A 21,686-nucleotide genomic window follows, 5' to 3' on the forward strand; every position below is an offset into this window, starting at 1 on the left:
TTGTATATTTAACCATATAGATCATACTAAAGAATGACACGGTTCTTCTGTCAAATAATCAGCTTTATATTATAATTGCTATAACTATGAATTTTACCCAAGATAATTATTTTTGGTTCTTTTTTCCATTGTCTAAGGTTCTTTTTCTAAAATGTTATTAAAATTTTGAAACATCAATTAAATATTTTACTTAATATTTTTCCCTTTTAGAACTTTTTCAAAAAATTTTTGAAAAAAAGTGCTTATTCACTCTGTCCGTCTGTCGTTTCACTCTGTCTCCCCTCCTTTAAAACTTATACCCCCCTAAAACCACAAAAATGGCATTCTTTAACTATTTATTGTATTGAACCTATCAGTGTTTTTCTAACTTTGAAAACGCAGAAATGTAGTGGATGGCTTCTTCTACCGCGGCATACTATATTTGAAATTTAAAAAGCAAAATGGTTGTTAAAATTTGCCGATATCTAACATCTATTTTTTTCCAAATTTTTGATCTCGTTTTTCTTCTAGACTCTAGGTTGTGAAAGTTTGGAACAGCGCTTAGGCACTAATAAATAGTTTATTTCGTTAGAATAAAATTTTTGCCTATCTCCACACCCTCTCAAGTTATAGTCTTACGAAATTTGTAAAATTTGAATTTTTGGCATCTTATATTTTCGAAACCACAAACAACTTTTTTCGAATTTCTATAAAGGCAGAAAGATAACGGTAAACTTTATGCAATTAAAAAAAATATAATTATTTTTCTTAACCCACGCAATTGACGCTTAAAATCGAACATTTTGTTAACCTCTTCAACCCTAAATGTAGGCAATTCTTGAAATAGTTTCGTATATGAATGCAAATAATTTTAATAGTGAGGTAGGTACATAGACTGTATTTAAAAGCAGTATTTTTACTTTTTGAAGGGAAAAGTGCTACTTTACAATTGGTTTGATTTTTTTATGTTGTTCAGCTTTCTCATTTTTATTAGAAATATATCAATGAAATCCGATATCCTTTAGAATCCCTTGCTTTTTAATTTTTTTAAACCTATTATATCAAAAAATATGTCAAATTAATTTTTTTCTTAAATACGGCAACACTATAGAACATGAAATAATTGTTATTTTGTGCGCTTGCTTTAAAAATTTTTTTTTGACCCCTTTTCTTTATTTAATGTACATGTATTGTGTAAATTCGTTATATGTACAGATAAATATTAACAGACACATTTTTCCCTGACTTTCAGGTTACCATATACCCATATAAATGTTATAAAGTCCCAAAAATTAATGCCCCTAAATATTATGTAATTTTTTAATAAATACATTTATTCTAATTTATCATATTATGAATAATATATTTTAATTGCTTAAATAACTTAATTTAGAAAGAGTAGGTAATTAGAAAATTAATTGTTAATTACATATTTTTGATTTTATATATATATATATATATAGCAGTTGAAATGTGTGCAACGCTGTCAAATGTATAAGTGCGTGTCATAAGGGAAGTGAAAAGATTAATTGAAAAGAGTATGTATAATTTCAAATTAAAATTACTCACAAAATATGTTGTATTACTCGTATATTTTGAAAAAAAACCAAATTGTCTAAAACTTGTCAAACTTGTATGTGAATTTCTACTTAATTTTCTTTTACTATAAACTTTTCTAATTTTCAACATGAAAAATTATGATTACAAATGGTAACCCTATAACCGAATTAGTATTACAAATCAGGGGTCGACAATTTTTTTAAATACATAGAATATGCCATAGAGGAAAACTTTTAAAATTTTAAACTTTAATTCAAGTAAGATTTCTACATAATACATTTGGGTTTATTAATAGAAAATTAGGAGGTTTTTTTTATAATGCCTTCTCAGTTCAAATATAAAAATCATAAAGTTATATAAAAATTATAAATTCAAGACGCGATAACTATTTCAGCTCTAAACTATCTAACCATAGATTAAATTTTTTAATTGTGGGGGGGGGGGGGTGGGGGGGGAAAGGCAAATGATGATGTACACTCTTTTGTCAATTATTTTTAAATATCATTAAGAAATTCCATGTAACATCAATGTTGTAAAACCCATAAAATGTATAGGTTGCCGACATATGATTTATGCTGGCCTATATACGTTGATATCTTAATATTTTGGCGTGTACAAGTGTGTACACACATACATATATGACACTTATTTTTGTATATAGGGTTTTCCTTTTCAAACATACAAAAAAATTAAATATGTGGAAAATATTGTTATTATGGAATAAAACAGAAGAGAAAAAAATTTGAAAAAGAGGAAAATAAATAAAAAAACCCAAAAAATAAAACGAACAGTAAAGGAGAAAAATAATAAATAAATAAGGAAATTGAAAAAAAAAATGTTTTTTTTTTTTCTTTTGAATTTTTTTTTCAAATTTTTGTCAAATAAAAAATAAAATTTCGAATAGTTAAAAAAACCAAAATATTGGTAAAATATTAATGACCATTACAATTTTTTTTTTAAATAAAACAATTACCAAGTTTATGGAAAATTGAAGTAGAAAAAAAAAAGAAAAAAAAAACAAAGAAATAGAAAAAATGTTATAAAAGAAAATCCAAAATTTTTTGTGTTTTTATATTAAAATTTTGCATAAATTTAGGGGCAAATTTAAATTAGAAATTCAAATTTTTTCTTATAATTACTGTACGAAAAATAATTAAAAATTTTATTTTGTTTAAAAAAAAAATTTACAAAATATCCTGAAAAAAAACAATAAGAAAAATTCAAGGATAAGAAAAAAAATCCTTCCATCTTAAATATTAAAATAACAAAAGAAAAAAAAACACTAAAAGTTTCTTGTGTTCCTTATAAAATAAAATAAAAATTATTTTTTTACAAAATTCAGCTTTGAATACATTTTTCATCCCATGTCCCCTTCTCTCTATACCTCCTCCTCTCTTAAACATAATTTTAATTTAAAACGATTTAAAATTGTTTCCATGTTACAAAAAAAATTAATTTTTCTCCATTTTCCAAATTATGAGAAAGTTGCTCATCATGGGTGAGGACGAACTTCTTTTATACATACTTATTAGCATATTTAATATTTTTATGTTTTTTTTTAATTAACCTACAACCAGTTTTATATTTTCAATTTAAAAAACAATTAAATTTTTTGCAAGTTTTAATAAAAATTAAAAAGTATTTTGGATTTAAAAATCAGAAAATAATTTACAAGCAAAGTGATTTAAAAAAAAGTTGGAAACGGGAGTGAGGATAAACGGACGGACGAACGAACGGAAGAGAAAAGGAGATCAGTATCAAGAAGAATACTTATACGTCTATACATATATGAAAATGAGAATATTTTTGTGTGTTTCTCTTAAAAGATGGCGCGCGTAGTTAGTTAGCTATAGGAAAGGAAGGACTTGACAAGTGGAGCAAAATATATGAGGGGTTGGAGACTTTCGGGTGAATTTAATCGATTACAATATGTAATATGATGCATATGTTTGTGTTTGTACCTATATATAAGTGTACATATATGTATAATTGTTTATATGTATGTGCAAAAAAAAATGAGGATTAAAGAAAATATAAAACATGGTCACGTCATCCACCATCATCCACTAGATACAGTTGACTTTTTTATTTCATTTTTTGCTATTTTCTTTGTTTTGTTTTTTTTGTGTTTCGAAAAAAAAAAAGAAAAAAAGTAGTGATTTGATAAATATTATTAAAATATGTGGAAATTATTTTCAAAATTCAAAAATATATAGAATAAAGTGCATACATGTACATAGTATGTACAGTATGTAATAGTTGTATATGAAATTGTATAAAATAAGCAAAACATATTAAAGCCTATATGAAAATAAAACAAAAAGAAATTTTGTTAAACAATGAAAAAAAAAAGAAATATTAAACATATGAAAGTATTTAAATAAACACTGTTATATAGTATTCTATACCATATAATATTAAAATTATAAATAATTATTATAATTTTAAAGTATATTATTATTATAGTATAACAATGGTATATAACAATGAATATTTTATAACAAATATTACAATTAAATTTTAGAAAAACAAAATTTTATATTTAAAAAAAAAAATAAAATCATAACTAAATCATCATCAACAATATTGCTCTGTATAACAGTAGATAACTAAATATAAAATTAAATAATAATAATGAAAAATAACATAATGAATTTTAATAATAATATTATAATAATGATTTGAATATAGAGGACAGTTATAATAAAATATCAAATAATTATCAAAACACTATATATTTAAATTTCATTATTATTATACAAAATTTATTTATGCAATTATAACAGTTATGATAATTATAAGTAAATATTAAAATGTTTAATAACATATAATAAAATAATACAAGATAAGAAAAATACAGTATAACAATAATTAATTCCAGCAGCGCAAGCTTGAAATGAATATACCAAAAATAAATATCTGGCTAGTTGAACAACAAACAAAATAGCAATCAATTTATGATATAGAAAAAAATTCAATAATTATATAAAGAAAAATGAATGTGTCACCGGTTAGATATAATGGACCACAACATAATCATCATCAGTCAGAAGGCTTTCATCATATTAGTGGACGTTTATCAATTCATCCGATAGATCGTTTTGATGAATCAATAACATGTTGCAGTTTACCACCACCATCACCAGCTCCAACAAGTGATCGTTTTGTAATGGGTAAAAAAAATTTGTTATAGCTTCTATACTTTTATTTTATTCATTTACTTTTTTTCTTAATAATTTATTTAGGTGGCATTCCAGCTCCATCATCTTCTTCTTCAATTAGTGCTGGTGGTAGTATGAATCTTAGTAGTAGTCACCATCATCATCATCATCATCATTTTACAACAAATCAAGAACAGGGAGCAGCACAAAGTGGCCGTAATAGTATTGATAAATATGCTACAATGCATCGTACAATGTCACCATCATCACGTTATAGAATAACAACATCAGATCGATATCATCGTGACTTATCACCAAAATGTACACCAACGGTATCCGTGCAATCATCATCAGCACCATCTACAAGCTCGCAACAACATCAACAACAACAACAGCAACAACAACAACAACAATCTGGCACAAATCATCATCATCATATTCATCACCAATCATCAAATGGAAATACAAATTCGGATCGTTATAATTTAACAACAGCAGCACATTTTTTAACAAATAGTACACCATTAGTTTCATCCGATGCTTATACTTATTTATCATCAACAGTTCATACACCAGTTAAACGTTATGTTCCAACACCACCACCTCCAACTGAAATCTATTCTGATATACAACAATCAAATTCAAGTATTACATCAGTTTCATTGAATAGCGATTGTAATGTTAATAGTGGGAGTAATACACTTCAATTATCAAATCATCAAACCCCTCTAAGTATATCACAATCTCAGCAATCATCTCAACATGTTAGTACATTACCATATCGCTTTCGTATGAAATGTTGTTTAACTGATGCAAATAATATACAACAATCTCAGCAACTAAATAATACTTGCCAATCAAGTCGTAATAATAGTAATACATTAACAGTTGCAGATCATTATGCAACACCACCACGTGTTCGACCACTAAAATGCCTTTCAAATACGATTGAAATATCTGGTCAAACATCAACAAGACAACAAAAAGTACAACAATCTAGTTCATCTATTATAAACGCTTCCACATCTTCATCATCTTCATGTTCAAATAATACGTGTAATGCGAGCAGCAATACTATTAATCACGGAAGTAGTAACACTGGTAATAGTGGAAGCAATCATCAGTCAAGATCTAATAGCGGAAGTGGTGGAAGTGGAAGTGTCGTTACTGCTAATAGTTTAATTGCTTCACAATGCCTCGTTAATGATTATTTACAACGTACTCCAAGTAATGAATATCTAGTTGAGAGTGTTAATTCAAATTCAAACAATAATAATCGAAATGTTGTAACACCGACAAGTGTAATGTCAGAGCCATTAACAAATGCTACTTGTTTACATTGTAATACAATGCGTCGTACAACTGGTGTACATCAGACAACTCAAACAACTGGACCTATTAGCCCTGTACCACAACAGCCACCTCAAATACCATTACAGCAGAATTATTCATCGTTAAATTCGAATCATTCATCTTCCATTATAAACAATCATAATGAATCAAATGGTATTACAAATGATCGTATTTCAGTTTCACCAACTCCTTCAGCAAATCAACAACAACTTTCACCTTTGTCACCAAAACAACAACAACAGACACAACAAATGATGCAAACTCAACATATTTTACATGATCAAAATGTTGAACAACAGCAAGTATTATGTAGAACACAACAGCAACAGCAAACCCAACAACAATCGCAAACATCACTTTCATCTCAGTCCCAAAATTCTAATCTATTATATTCATCAATTGGAAGAAATGTTCAACAGCAATCTAACAACCAATCTCAGTCACAAACTCAATCACAATCAACAATGTCACAATTGGCGGTTGCTATTGGTGCATCACAATCTCAACTATCCAATCAAATTTCGGTAAGACAACAGCAGCAACAGCAACAATTACAACAAAAGCAACAGCAACAACAGCAACAACAACAACAACAGCAGCACCATCATTTCGTTACATCACCAAATAGTTTGCAAAATCAAATGATAGGCAATATAGCTGGTATTGGCAATGGAAATAACCTATTGAATTCATCAAGTGCAACACAACGTAATACTTTAACAATAAGACAACAAATGCAACAACGGTTTTCACGTAAACAACGTCTTAAGGAATACATAAGAAGAGAGATTGCTCAATTTTTCGGTGTTGATCCAAATAGTGAAGATGAAGAGCGTCATAAATGGCAAGAAAGACAAAAACGTTTAGCTTTACGTCGTCTTGGACCATTGAAAAGTGATTTTGAAATTAATATTAGTAATGGTAATTGCGGTGATGGCAGACGTGATCAACCACCACCTGGTGATCGCCCTGATATATTACCCGCTCAAATAACAAATGAAGAATTACAAAACTCAAATTATGATAATTCCTTACGTTTACCAATTGAAAAGAAGTCATCTGTTCCAACAATGTTTATGTCAGGAATTTTATATATTATACAAACATTACATAAACGTCAGCCACGTCAACCGAAACAGTGGTCAAGAAGTTTTGCTCCAGCTCACATAACAACATTAAATAATGATAGTTCAAGTGATGTTTGTGACGGTTTATCGATATTACAAGAAGATGAAGTATTTTTTGATTCGCCTGGTAATGATGTCGGTACATCTAGCACACTAAGTGGTAACAGTGGAAGTGGTGGAGGAGGTAGTAATCCGAGTAGTAATCATAATTGTACTAACGGTAGACAAAATTCATCTAAAATAATGGAACAGACAAGGCAATTATATATGGGTGAACGGGTACATGGATGGCGCACATCTGCTGTCATTGATTTACAGCATATACAACAACAACCGGGAGGATGTGTTAATGGTAGATCAAGTGTAAATGGTAGTATTTAATAAAAATTATATTAAAACAAATAAAACAAAACACAAATAATATTTTTTTTTTGCTTGTTTTTGTATTGTTCTTTTCGAAAAGGTTCTCAACAACAAAGGATGGGGTATCGTGGCACAAGAATATCATCACAAATACTTGATGGTGTTTTAGAGAATTCAAGGCGTCCAATTGCTCGTAAAGTGAAAATGTTTCATCCAAATGAATTAGATGATCGTAACGATCATAGACCATTTTTCACATATTGGATAAATACAGTTCAAACTTTAGTTTTAATATTTTCACTAATTTGCTATGGTATTGGTCCAATTGGTTTGGGCATTGAACAAAAAACAGGACAAGTTTTGGTTACAAGCCTAAGTTTACAAACGGTACAACATCAAGAACAAAGAAATTTTTGGATTGGCCCACGTAATAATGATTTAGTACATTTAGGAGCAAAATTTGCTGCATGTATGAGACGTGATATTAAAATAATGGAAGTCGTTGCTAAAACACGGCGTCAAGAACGTGAAACAGCATGCTGCATAAGAAATGATGATTCTGGTTGTGTTCAAAGTAGTCAAGCTGATTGTTCTGTTCGAGGACTGTGGCCGACGGTATTAATTGAAAAAAAAATACTAAACAATACTGATTTCAATTTCCATACTGATTTGCTCCGATCTAATTTTAAATGTTTTTATCTTATTTTAATTTAATTTTAGAAATCAATATCAACATGGAAAAAATGGTCACCAGAATTTTCTGGACCAGGAGGTCGCATATCTGGTTCAGTATGTGGTTTAGATCCTAAATACTGTGATGCACCGGCTTCTATAGCACCATATGAATGGCCAGATGATATAACAAAATGGCCAATATGCCGTAAAACAAATTCATTTTCGCAACGTTTTAGATATAAAGGTCAAACAGCTGAACATATGGTTTGCGAAGTAATTGGACATCCATGTTGTACTGGTGTATTCGGTGAATGTCGCATAACTACAAGAGAATATTGTGATTTTGTTAATGGATATTTTCATGAAGAAGCATCATTGTGTTCACAAGTAAAATTTTTTTAAGAACAATTTAACATTCTCATGTCAAACTTTTTTTTTTATATAGGTGTCATGTTTAAATAATGTTTGTGGAATGTTTCCATTTTTGTCTGTGGAAGTACCGGATCAATTTTATCGACTATTCACATCATTATGTTTACATGCTGGTATCATACATTTAGCTATCACAATTGCCTTTCAACACATTTTCTTAGCAGATTTAGAACGTTTAATTGGTCCAATAAGAACAGCAATTGTTTATATTGGATCTGGTTTAGCTGGAAATTTGACCAGTGCAATATTAGTACCATATAAGCCAGAAGTAAGATTTGAAATTATATTATATACTTTTTTTTTTATACATTTCATTACTCTTCTAATACCAGGCTTTGAAAAATTTTTAACAATACTAAAAAGAAAAAAAAATGAATTATTAGTTTATTAATTTTGAATTATAATAAAAATTTTTAGGTTGGGCCATTAGCATCATTAGCGGGTGTAATATCATCTTTAGTTGTTTTATTATTATTGGCACATTGGCGACAATTAAAAAAACCACATCTAGCATTAATGAAATTAATTATAATTGGTGGTACAATATTTGGTATGGGTACATTACCATGGCAGCAAAATTTTGCAGGACTTGTTGCTGGTATATTTTGCGGTGTATATTTAACTGTAGCATTAGTTCCATTTATTAGTATCACAAAATATGGAAGGAAAGCTAAGGTAAAAAGATGATCAATTAAGAAATGCTAAAACTATTTTACATTCTTAAATGCTATAATGCAAACCAATGCTATAATATTTGATATAATATTCAAAATTTAATTCGTTTCCTTTCATTTCTAGATAAAATTAATTTGGACATGTGTTTTGTTTCATTTATTCATTTACACAATGATGATTGTTATATTTTATGTATTTCCAACTGAATTAACATCAATTGATTTTGGTGACATTATAAATGGTAATGGTTTTAATACGCACTCAACAATCAATCATAAAAATCGTTTTGATATTGATAATTATGGTTCAAATATGAATACACCACATAACAATCATAATAATCATCATCATCATACAGATGTTATTGATGATCGTGGTAGTGATGACCGTGTAATGAGTGCTGGTACCGTTAATGAAATCAAAACAAAATTAATAAATTTTAATTTATTACAAACATCTTACAATGCAGCTGTAATTTCAAATAACTATCATAATAGTAATAATAATAATGAAAGAATAAATAATGATAACAATGCTGGTATAAATATTAAAATTGATAGGCCATTAATAAAAAGTGGGATCGCTATAAATGATATTAAAAATAAAAAAAAAAATATAAAAATAAATAATTATATACTTTCAAATAACAGAAATAACAATGATATTATTGTTAATGATCATAAAAATGTTAATAATAATAATAATAATAATAATAATAATAATAATAATAATAATAATAATGAGAATAATAAAAGAAGCTATCCAAATAAAATGTATAAAAATGAGGAACATGTTAATTATATAAAAGATAAAAAAAAAGATAATTATTATTATTTTAGTATATATGATAATTATACTAATTATTTGATTGATATTAATTATAATAATAGTAATAATAGTAATGAAGATAACACATTTAGTAAAACAGCTAATGACAGTACTATTAACACTGAATATTTTAATATTATTAATAACAGTTATGAGGACAGTGAAAATAATAATAATAAAAATACTTATAATTATACTAATAATAATAATGAACAAAGAAAAAATAACATTGGTAACAAAATTTATAATAACAATATAATAAACAAATATGCCGATATTAATTATAAAATGATTGAAAAAGAAAAAAATTATAATAATTCCATAAATTATTATAATATTAGATTTAATAAAATTGAAAATGAGCAAAATATTATTAGAAACAAAAATAAATGTAATGAAACAGAAAGTGAAGAAATCACAAATGTTATTGATAGCGATAACCAAAACAAAAATAAATATAGTAATAATAAAAATAATAATAATACTGTTAATAATTATAATAAAAAATATAATAAAATTAATAATATTAATAATAATATAAGTGATATAAAAATCCAAAATATTCAAATATATAAAAATGAAATTAATAAAACGCAAAATAATAATATTAAAAATATTAATGAGAATTTGAACAGTTTAACTAAGTTTAACAAAATTGAAAATAATAACGGCATTAAAAATTTTGATGTTCAAACGGCAAATATTATCGATAGATTTATTGAAAACACAAAAAATAATAAAAATATTAATATATACAATGAATATCCAAATATAAAATTGAATCTGAAAAAGGAAAACAAAAACATCAATAACACAATTTGTAAAAATAAAACAAATTATATCGAATATGCAATATTTGATACAAATCACGAAAATAATTATAACAATGATGGTAATAATAACAATTATATTAATAGCAATAATAAAGCTACTCCAAGTAACCAAATACTTAACATGGAATATAGTAACACTGACAAAAATAGATTAACTGTAAAATATAACGGTTATATGAAAAATGTTTCTGTTAATAACAGTTATAACAGTATTAACAGTAAGGATGAAGATAACGTTAATAATTATAAACAATATGATAACACCGAAATTGAATTTTATAGTGAGATCAATGATACCAATGAAGGAAATTTAAAAAAAAATGTCAGTAAAAATGAAAATAATTACAATAAAAACAGTACTATAAATATTAATATTATTAATGAAAGTTGTAACGGTAATAATGGTGACAATAACATTAATAATACCCATGCTAATGAGAATAAATGCAGTCAAAATAACGAGAGTCACACTGATCTTAATAATTCTTTTCTTAGTAGTGACAAACATAACGACAGTGATAATGATGACGACAATGATAGTGATGGGGAAAATGATAACGATAATGATACTGATAATGATGATGATACTGACAATGACAGTGACCATGACAGTGACAATAACAATGATAAAGGGAATAGTAATGATAATGAGGATGATTATGATAATGACTTAGATATTAACAACGACAATGATAATGATAGTGAGAATGAGAGTGACAATGATAACGATGAAGAGAATGATAATAAGAATAATGGTCGTAATTACAACGTTATAAATAATGTTAATAGCGATGATAGTGCCAATAACAGTTATAAAGATAATGGCAATGATAAAGATGACGATTTAGGTAATTATGGTGAAAATGACAATTATGGTGACAGTGATAAAGATAATGAAAATGAAAATAAAAATGGCAATGACAGTGACAATGACGATGAAGATGCAAATGAAAATGACAATGAAAACGAAAATGACAACTATAATGGCAATGGGTACGGCAATGAAAATGAAAGTGACAGTGAAAATGACCAAGACATTGACAATGTAAACGATATTGGTAAAAATAAAAATTATGAAGATTATGATGATAACAATGATAATTATAATGGTAACGATAATGATTCTGATAATGAAAATGATAATAATGATAAGTATAAAAGAAGCAAAAAGGAAAATGATATTGGAAATTTTAATAAAAATTACAAAAATGATAATAATGAGGTTAATGATAACAGTGACAAAAAGAATAAAAATATAGAAAAAAAAGAAAATATCAATTACCATAGCAACAATAACGATACAATCAATGAAAATTATACTGACACAGATAATGATCATGGTAATATTAATACTGACAACAATTATTATGAGAGTGGTAATAATAATAAAAACAATGATAATGGCCACTTTTTCGATAATGACAATTACACTGATATCGGGAATAACACCTTGAATGACGAAAATAGTTATAATATTTCTAATTATATAAATCGAGAATATGATGGCTATTATATGGGAAATTTTAATAATTATTATGATAATATAAATGAAACATTTAATGATAAAAATCGTGATTCTAATGATAGTAATAGCAATAACAATAATAATAATAATAATAATAATAATAATAATAATAATAATAATAATAATAATAATAATAATAATAATAATAATAATAATAATAATAAAGGTAAAAATGATAAAAAAGCTCAAAAAATAAAATTAAATGTAAAATAACATTGATGCCAACAATAATGTAAATAAAAACTAAAAAAAAAAAAGAAAAAGAATATTGTGAGACAAAAAGAATAAGAATCGAATCAAATTTTAAAATGAATAATAAACAACAACAAAAGCTGTAATAAAAACATTTTGTTACCAATGTTATAAAAAATAAGGAAATTAGAATTACAAAATGATTTAAATGACAATTTAATAAATTTAACTGCCAATATGAATTATATATGAATATTGATAAATATACCGGATATAATTAAAATAGCATTTAATATTAAGTTGTAGAGAAAAAAAAAACAACTAACAAAAAAGTAAATTTGTAATGCAAAAACAAAGTAATAAATAATATTAAAAATAATTATTATATTAATTATTAATAAGTTATAAAACTACTATAATACATAGTGGTCCTATTAAAATATGAATGCATCCTTAAATTAATATTAAATTTAAATTTAATTGAAATATTTAGTTATTTTCTTCTTCTTCTTTTATTGAATTCGATTGCGAATTTTCTTTGTTAATTATTATGTAAAGTTAAGGTGCAATTTTTTTTTATTAGAAAATAATTTTTTATCAAATTTTTGATCAAAAACTAAATTTGCAAATCATATATTATTTATCTTTTATAATTTTATCTTTTAAAGTCAATCACATTCTATGTCTCTAAATGTCACTTTTTTAAATTCGTGTGTATGATAATGGTAGTGACTAATGTTAATAATAATTAATGTTCATAATAATTTATAATAAAAATAATTAATAATAATAAATAATAATACTTAAATAATAATGAAATATAATAAATAATGTTAGCAGAAAATGAAAAAACGTGTTTCCAATTTTAAAGTTTTCAATTCAATTACATAAAAATAGGTATAATGATGTATAAGTGTGTAACAATAAAAGAGTGAGTTCGAAAGTTGCACTTTATTTTGTTATACATAAAAGTAGAATCAGGCAGGATTTGCTCTATTAACAGAAACCCCCCCCCCCCAAACGGAACTGCATTCTTAACATTAGTACCAACTTTTGAACATGTTGAGCTTTTTTCAAAATTAACGCAATTATATCCTAACACAGCTAAAGGTGGGGTAACGATATTGCTGAAGGGGAGGTCAATTGCTAAGAGCGACTGGTTTTTGTTTTCTCGCTTTCCACAGAACAGTTGCACCATAAATGTGCAACTAGAACACGATTTTCTATCTTGGCGATTTCCAACCTAGTCGGCATCATATAATCTTTCTAATTTTGTTTCTGTTTTTCTATAAACAATTTTTTAATCTATTGTTGCATTCAAATATCTTAAAATATATTTAACAGCCGCAAAGTGTTGATTGTGTGGGTTTGTATTAAATTGAGCTACTTTACTTACTGTATAAGTAATATCTGGTCTAGTAACAATACTCAAGTATAAAAGTGATTTAATTATAGATTGATATTACTTTATGTCACCTATGTAACATTTTTCACAATTAGTACATTTTTCAAGAACTTGTGGTTTTGAACAAGATCTTGTTTCTAGCATATTAAATTTTTTTACCAAATTTTTAATAGATTGGGTTTGGTGTAAATCTTGTAATTCCATTTCAGGGAAGTAATCATTTAGTCCTTTATCAATAATTTCAAATTTTGAACTAATTTTTTCTTTTTCAGATTCTAAAATATTATTATTTTCACATTAATCTTAAAATATCATCTACAAATACAGCCAATATCGTAGGTTTTTCAGTTTTGTTATTTAGACACAAGCACGACTTTACTGCGAACATAACCAATTCGTTTTAAAATTTCATCTCTAACTATCATACTCTGCTGCTAAAGTTAATAAAAATTTAAAGTAGAATTACTGAAAAGAGGCGCGAAAATTTCTTCATAGTCAATACCAATAATCCGTGAAACCCATATGTTTTGTTGTTTGTGAAACCTATCCATGTTCATCCGTGAAACCCCTTTGTTAATTGCTTGTTTCAAAACTTTCTACTAAAAATTCTACAAACTTTTTTTTCAAAATTTTAATCAGTTCCTTAAAAAAAATTTTCCACCTCTGGTTGTTATTATTTTTCTATTTTTAGATTCATATACTCTATAAAATTTTGATTCTGACGAATATCCCACCTTATAACATTCTATACCTTTCGCACTAAACTTGGAATTGCGTTGATTTTTACTTTATCTACGTATATGCACGACAAACAAAAATTTTAAAATTTCCTATATCTTTATACCACGCTTACTTTAGTGTCATATTTCCTAATATTTTTCTATTACATCTATTTCTAATGTATACAGGAATATTAATTGCTTTTGCCCAAAAAAAAAAATTGGTAAACAACTTCGTATTGGGGTCGCATATATCACTATGGTTAGTTATTTTTGCTTTTATTCAAATTTCATATTCAAAATTTAAAGTTTTATACACACAAGTATTTAAATCATCTACCATTTTTCTATCAAGTAACATTTCTAAACTACTATTGTTCAGATGGCCATATCTGTCATTCCACAGTCTGTGATTATCTTTTAAATCGTTTTTTAAATTTTAATAGTTTGCAATTTGATTGATCTATTTCTAAAGCGTTCAAACCATTTTTCAATTCAACACTTAAAATTTCTTTTCGAAATTTATTTTTTATAATAGTGTTTCGAGAATGGAAAAAGCTTGTTAAAGCATTTTCAACATTGTTGACAGATAAAAATTACATTGTTGACGCTTTCTTTTAAAATAACTTCTTTAAAACCGGATGATTTAATAATCTATATAGGTATGGCTTGTTGAACCACTATCAAAAATCCATGTCGTTCCTTTTGAATTAAGTAATGAATAATTTTTATTAACATTGCAAAAGAATATGAATTTTTATTGCTTCTAACATTAAATTTCATGTTTTCTCGGCAATATTTCGAATAATGCCCTCTCTTACAACAAGAATAACTATGTTATATTTGGAATCATTTGTAAATTTTTTCATATTATCTGTATAATTTAACTGTTAGTGAATACAGTTTCATCTGATGTTGACACTAGTCCGTTTCTTAGTTTTTCTTTATTAATTAATATTTATTAATTATTTTTTTATTAATTTATTTATAATAATTAATAAATATTAATTATTATTAATGAATATTAATAAATTATTATAAATAATTATATTTATAATAATTATATATTACTAATAAATTATTATAATAATTGCTATAAATAAATATTAATAAATTAATAATTATTATAATAGTAATAATAATAATAATAGCAATATAAAAATAAAATTATAAATAGTGAATACATAAATTTATTGATGGCTATCCCAACCAAAACTATACCAAAAGAGAAAATATCTTAATATCTTAATACCAAAATAAAATTATTATCACTGAAAATAATATTATCTTAAAACATTGAATTTAAATATTCATTTATAACAGATTATAATTACAAAACATGCTTAAAGTACACGAGCAACAACACAGTAGCATATTATTTGCATTAATAATAGTGCATACTCGTATTTGCATATATTTATTAAGAGATAACAATGTGGCAAAAAACATAGTCTTGTACCACACAAGTATGAATCAAAACCGATTTTTCTGTCATTTCTCAAAACTGATTTTTCTGGTTGAAAAAAAATTTCGAAAATATATTTTATATACTAAATATAATAGATAATGTATTTAGTAGAGATTAGTAAACTTCAGTATTCAACAATAATAATTTTCAGCACTATGACCATAAGAGAATGAGGAACTTTAAAAATAAACCATTTAGTCAATGACTTAAAATCTGTATACATAAAGAGTCGACAAACAATTATAATTTTGTGAATTATGTCTTCTCAAAAACACTAAAGTTTTGTTCTGAAACCTTGTTGAATTACAAAAAGAAAAAAAACCAATAATTCTATGCTGCCAAATTATTTTTCCAGCTATAGTACCTGAAAATTGGAAAAGTCATAATAATAATAATAATGATAATAGTAATAAAAATAGTTATTAATTATAATCAATAACAAGTCTAGTATGTTATGTATGTATTATAGAAACATAAATGTAAGATGAAATGGCAAACAAATTATAGAAAAAAAGAATTGTAAATTTAAAATAAAATTTGATTTAATTCTGAATTATTATATTTATTAATTAATAAGAGAGAAAACAAAAAAATGTATTTGATAAAAAAAAAATGTTAACAATATTGTTAACTATCATTACAATTTCATTTACTCCGTACAAATGTGTGTATTTCATATATGAAATATATACATTTATATTTACTATACATATGAATGATTGATGATTGTAGAGTATGCGTAATATATGCATGATGAATCAGTTATTATTTAACTATAACTATGTATACAATATTATGCAGAACAACCTCTTAAAAACGAAAATTTTTGAAAATAAGTTAATGGACCCAATGGAATTAATTATTATTATAATTTTAGTAAAATAATTCTTTGATAGAATTATAAAATTAGTTTTAATTGTAAAATATTTAACAAATATTTAACAAATCCATAGCAAAAATAAAAAATCTTTAGTATCCAAAACTGCTTACACATTCTTTAACTAAAATATTTTTTTTCGAACTGTTGCTGTTGGATCTTCTTTGAAAAATGTTTCCCTTCTTGTTCGAACACTAAAACTTATATCAATATTTGATCTTTTAAGTGTTTTATGACTTTAATAAACGAATAAATTGAATTTATTAAATCTTAAGTGTTATAATTTTCAAATGAATTGTTAAATTTTATATTCATATTTTTTTTTAACATTTAAACAACGCATAATGAGTGCACTTATCACTGCATTATCCTGCATATATTACACACATCTATACATATATATGCATATAACATATGATATGTATTTATAAATATATAGACATGAATCTATATTAATATGTAGATATGAGACATTTTAATTTGTCGATCCAGTATATATTATACAAACATGAAAATATTGTATAGATAATATGTTATGAATAATGTAATAAAAAAAAAAACCAATAAAATAAAAATTGTGTATGGTTTCTAAACAATTTGAAAGATTTTAAGGTAGAGTTCTTTTTAATATCTTGAACCAAAATCATTTGTTTAACAGATTAGGTAAATCGGTAGATAAATCCATGAAATCAAATTGTTTGCTTTCCAAGCTGACAACTCGACTCAATTTAATCCTACATATGCAATAAAAATTATTAAAATTTCCCCTTGTAATATGCAAGTGAAGTAAAAGAAAAAAAAATTCTTAATTGAACACAAAACAATTTCTTAGGAAAATATCAATAAATAAAATGTATGTATAAGTAGAATATGTTTTATAAAATTATAAACGACACCAATAAGAAACTCTGACGCGCAACTAAAATCAAAATCGACTGCATTTTCCAATACTTGATTTTTCGCAAGTACGCAAATGATTTTTCTAATTAATAAATTTCTAATTCACCGTTGAAATTTTGGCATTTTTAATTTACATATGTATAACTGCTTTATATCTAAGTTTTTTTTTTCCGAGAAACATAAAAGTGCAATTTAAATATTTTTAATTTGAATAATGGCTTCGCTATTTCGTCTTAAATGAAATACACTTATTTGTAGGAATTTTATGTAGTAGCATTTTGCAAAACTGATTATGCTCATATTTATTAATATTTTACCTGTTTAAGAATTAATTATTCTTTAAATTAAATACTTCCTAAAGAATTAAAAAAAGATACCAGTACCAAGTAGAGAAGCGCGCAATAACAACGAAATAATATAAATGTCAGGACTGTGCCATTCCCAAAATGCATTAAATCAATTGACATTTTTCGTATGATTGACATTTCATCGAAAAATCAAAATAAAATAACAAACTTGGAATTAGCACAACGGGTAATATTATATTCTAGTCATATAAGGAAAAATAAATTTTAACTCACTAGCTTTTTTTAAAATAACAACTTTTGTCTCTTGAACGTTTTTTTCACTAGATTTTATTACGAGTATACAGATTTCAATTTGCGCTACACTACAAGGAAAAAAATTTTGTAAACTTTACTTTCTCAAAGTTTTAAGTTGATTTTGGTGCATTTTTTCAAATTTGAGAAAATGTACAATTGATAATATAAACAAAATTTCCAATTACGCATGAAATGTTTACTTCTTATATAATCACATATATATTTATAAATTTTTCATGTGTGTACTGTATTAATTAAATTTATATAAAGCATATGTATTCTTTTTACTTATATTAAAAGCTCATATAATTCTTTTTAGGTATATGTATGTAATGTTAGTTATATTAGGAAATATATTCACATATTGTTAGTAAGTCTGATTCATTGATTTACGAGTATCTAAACTATTGTATCAGGAGCTTTAAAAGCTTATACAAGTTTCTTTATAATATTTTTATTATGTTCGTTTTTATATACGGGACAACTTTGAACGATGCATTTTTTATAATAATTCTAAAACTATACAAAAGCACTATAATAACAATGTAAATAATAATTAAAATTTAAAATCTAATAATTAAAAATTTAAATTCTAGTTTAAAATCTAATAAAATTTTTATTATCTTTATTTTATGTCGTGTATTCTAGACTAAAAAATATAGCACCAAATTTTTTTTTTATTCAGTGTATTATCGTTTTTAAACACTGCGCACGTTCGTGATATTAACTTTGGTATAGAGTTTGAACCACTTAAAGGAGTTGTCTGCGGTATGAACACGATATTTATTCTTGCTCAGCGTGAAATTCTGCTTTGATTTAGACATGTCCGTTCGTTCTTTTAGTTTTCTCTAAGGCGATAATTCGATACGAAATTTTTGATTTTTGATACCCTAAGCAATGACATATTATATTGTACTTTTTGCTGTATCACCCTGTACATGTACATCTTCCTATAGACTCTTCACACATGAATCCTAGAATGACCTTTCAAGAAAAGAAAATTAATTATGATAAGTACTTAATATAGTATTTTTATTTAGTTATAAAATATTGCAAAGCCTATAAAACGTACACACTTATTACGATATATTTGAGGCTCAAATAATTTTAAAGCATTGTAATTGCATATTTAGTAAGTATTTACTTGATTTTCAGTGAAAGTATTTTTATTTTATTTTTCCATTTCTAATAATTTTCATTTTTTTGTATATTTTGTTTGGTATTTTTCTGGCTTTAAAAAAAATTATTTATCTGAACTTAAATTTTCCAAATAAACAAGTTATTTAACGAACAAGAGAAAACATAGAACTATAAATAAAAAACCAATTCAAGTTTTTTTTTTTAATTACTTACTTACCATTGTACCTGGTAATTATTTACAGTCAAATAAAAATAAATCTTTTAATATCTTAAATGTTTGCAGAACAGATAAAAATACAAAAAGGAAACAAGAGCAAAAAAATCGGATGTGTTAAGTACTTAACCGATCGCAATGTGTATTGACTAGTTAAGTGAAAGTGATGCAGTAGATTATGAAAATGCAGTTTGAATACTTCCTTTCAATTATAAGAAAGTTGGCAAGCTTTTAGTTAATATAATTAGAAAAATGTAAATTTTGCTCTTACCAAAATTTCGCTTTGTGCCAGCCGAATGTATTCAATAAGAATGTATTTCTGCACAGCGTTGTGTATTAATATCAAACATATTATACAGGTGCTAGAGTAAAACGACATGACATATAGACCTGCAAGAATTTTTCTAAAATTTAAGTTCATGATCATTTCAAATTATTCCTCAATGATTGATTATTGCTGGTTATAAATGTAACCAGCAATCTTTTATATTTTGCAAGTCAACAACTAATTTTATTACCTAATCTAAGTTTTTTCTCTTCTTCCTTAAAATTAATATTTATGTACATACATAATGTATAATTTTTTAAAACGTTGAGTTTCAATTGAATCAGCCTAGGCTCAATGGTGAGCACAAAAATAACCTTATGTTTTCCAATGTGAACAATTTTAAAATATCAAAATTTTTTTAATATAAGGTAAATTTTTTTTTGGAAGAAGAAAAAGCATTTTTAATTGTTACGTTTCGGTTAATTTAAGGATTTCATCTGTGATACAGGGACTTGTGGTAAGTTTTTTTTGATTTGCTAACTTTTTAAGATGCTGCAATGTATTGTTACTCTTTAAATTACTAAAGTGATTAAATAATCAAAATAAAAAAATACTTATAAAATTCGTCTTTCGATTGTATAAGTACCGAAGACTGGTGCCTCTGGCGCCTTCAAACATGCTAGTAAATACATAATAAATAATAAAGATAGTAAAACATACTTTTTTTGCACATGTTTGAGTTAATTTTGTTTTTTTCAAAATTTTCAAGGCTAAGTCCAATTCGGATAACCTACATATACCGAATTATTGAAAATTTAATTTAAAAATTCATTTTACACAAAATTCTCAAGCTAACATCACTTCAGCTCACTACAAATTTATGTAGGCGATGAAAAATCTTGCCTACACGTTGACTTAGAATTAATTTCCATTCGGAAACTAAAAAAGTGCCATTCGAATGGGGTGAGGTGACTCTTCTTTTATATTTAATATAAAGTTTGTGGAAGTATTATTTAATATAAAAGTTATCTAATGTTAAATGCTTTCACATTATTTAGTATTTGTATTCAATATCATCAGTTGTTGTAAGGGCAAGTGAAAAACGGTATTTATTTGGCTCAAATTTCGTACGATTCTCAAATTCTCAAAATTTAAGTAAATATTTATTGGATCATACTAATTTTAACATAACGTCAAGCATAACGTTTTAACATATCTAAGTTTGGAACGTTTCGAATTGACTTCCAGTAGTTCTTTTATTAGTCTTGGACATTCTACTTGTGTATTCAAAATCAAAAGCAGTCATAATTATTTTTATATAAATTTTTAATGACAACCGGAAAAAAAATATTAAGAAAAGTTCATCGTCAACAATACAGTATTTTACTTT

At 25.4% G+C, this 21,686-nt stretch overlaps 1 protein-coding gene across 5 annotated transcripts; it reads left to right on the forward strand.

Moving 5' to 3' along the window:
* The first annotated feature begins 2,256 nt into the window (after positions 1-2,256).
* On the forward strand, positions 2,257-15,751 carry LOC129616277 (inactive rhomboid protein 1). Of its 5 annotated transcripts, none has more exons than XM_055531849.1 (8): positions 2,257-2,463; positions 4,064-4,712; positions 4,785-7,550; positions 7,644-8,158; positions 8,264-8,605; positions 8,664-8,918; positions 9,068-9,325; positions 9,449-15,751. In XM_055531849.1, exons 2-8 carry the CDS (start codon positions 4,535-4,537, stop codon positions 12,722-12,724), a joined length of 7,590 nt encoding a protein of 2,529 aa, XP_055387824.1. In that variant the 5' UTR covers positions 2,257-2,463; positions 4,064-4,534; the 3' UTR covers positions 12,725-15,751. The 5 variants fall into 5 exon arrangements, with proteins under 5 accessions (XP_055387824.1, XP_055387828.1, XP_055387827.1 ...); XM_055531853.1 differs by having other exon boundaries at positions 4,785-7,532; XM_055531852.1 differs by having other exon boundaries at positions 4,421-4,712.
* The last annotated feature ends 5,935 nt before the right edge of the window (positions 15,752-21,686 follow it).

The sequence above is a fragment of the Condylostylus longicornis genome, unplaced genomic scaffold (genome assembly GCF_029603195.1).
Source record: "Condylostylus longicornis isolate FDR11 unplaced genomic scaffold, ASM2960319v2 ptg000169l, whole genome shotgun sequence".
Taxonomy (NCBI): domain Eukaryota; kingdom Metazoa; phylum Arthropoda; class Insecta; order Diptera; family Dolichopodidae; genus Condylostylus; species Condylostylus longicornis.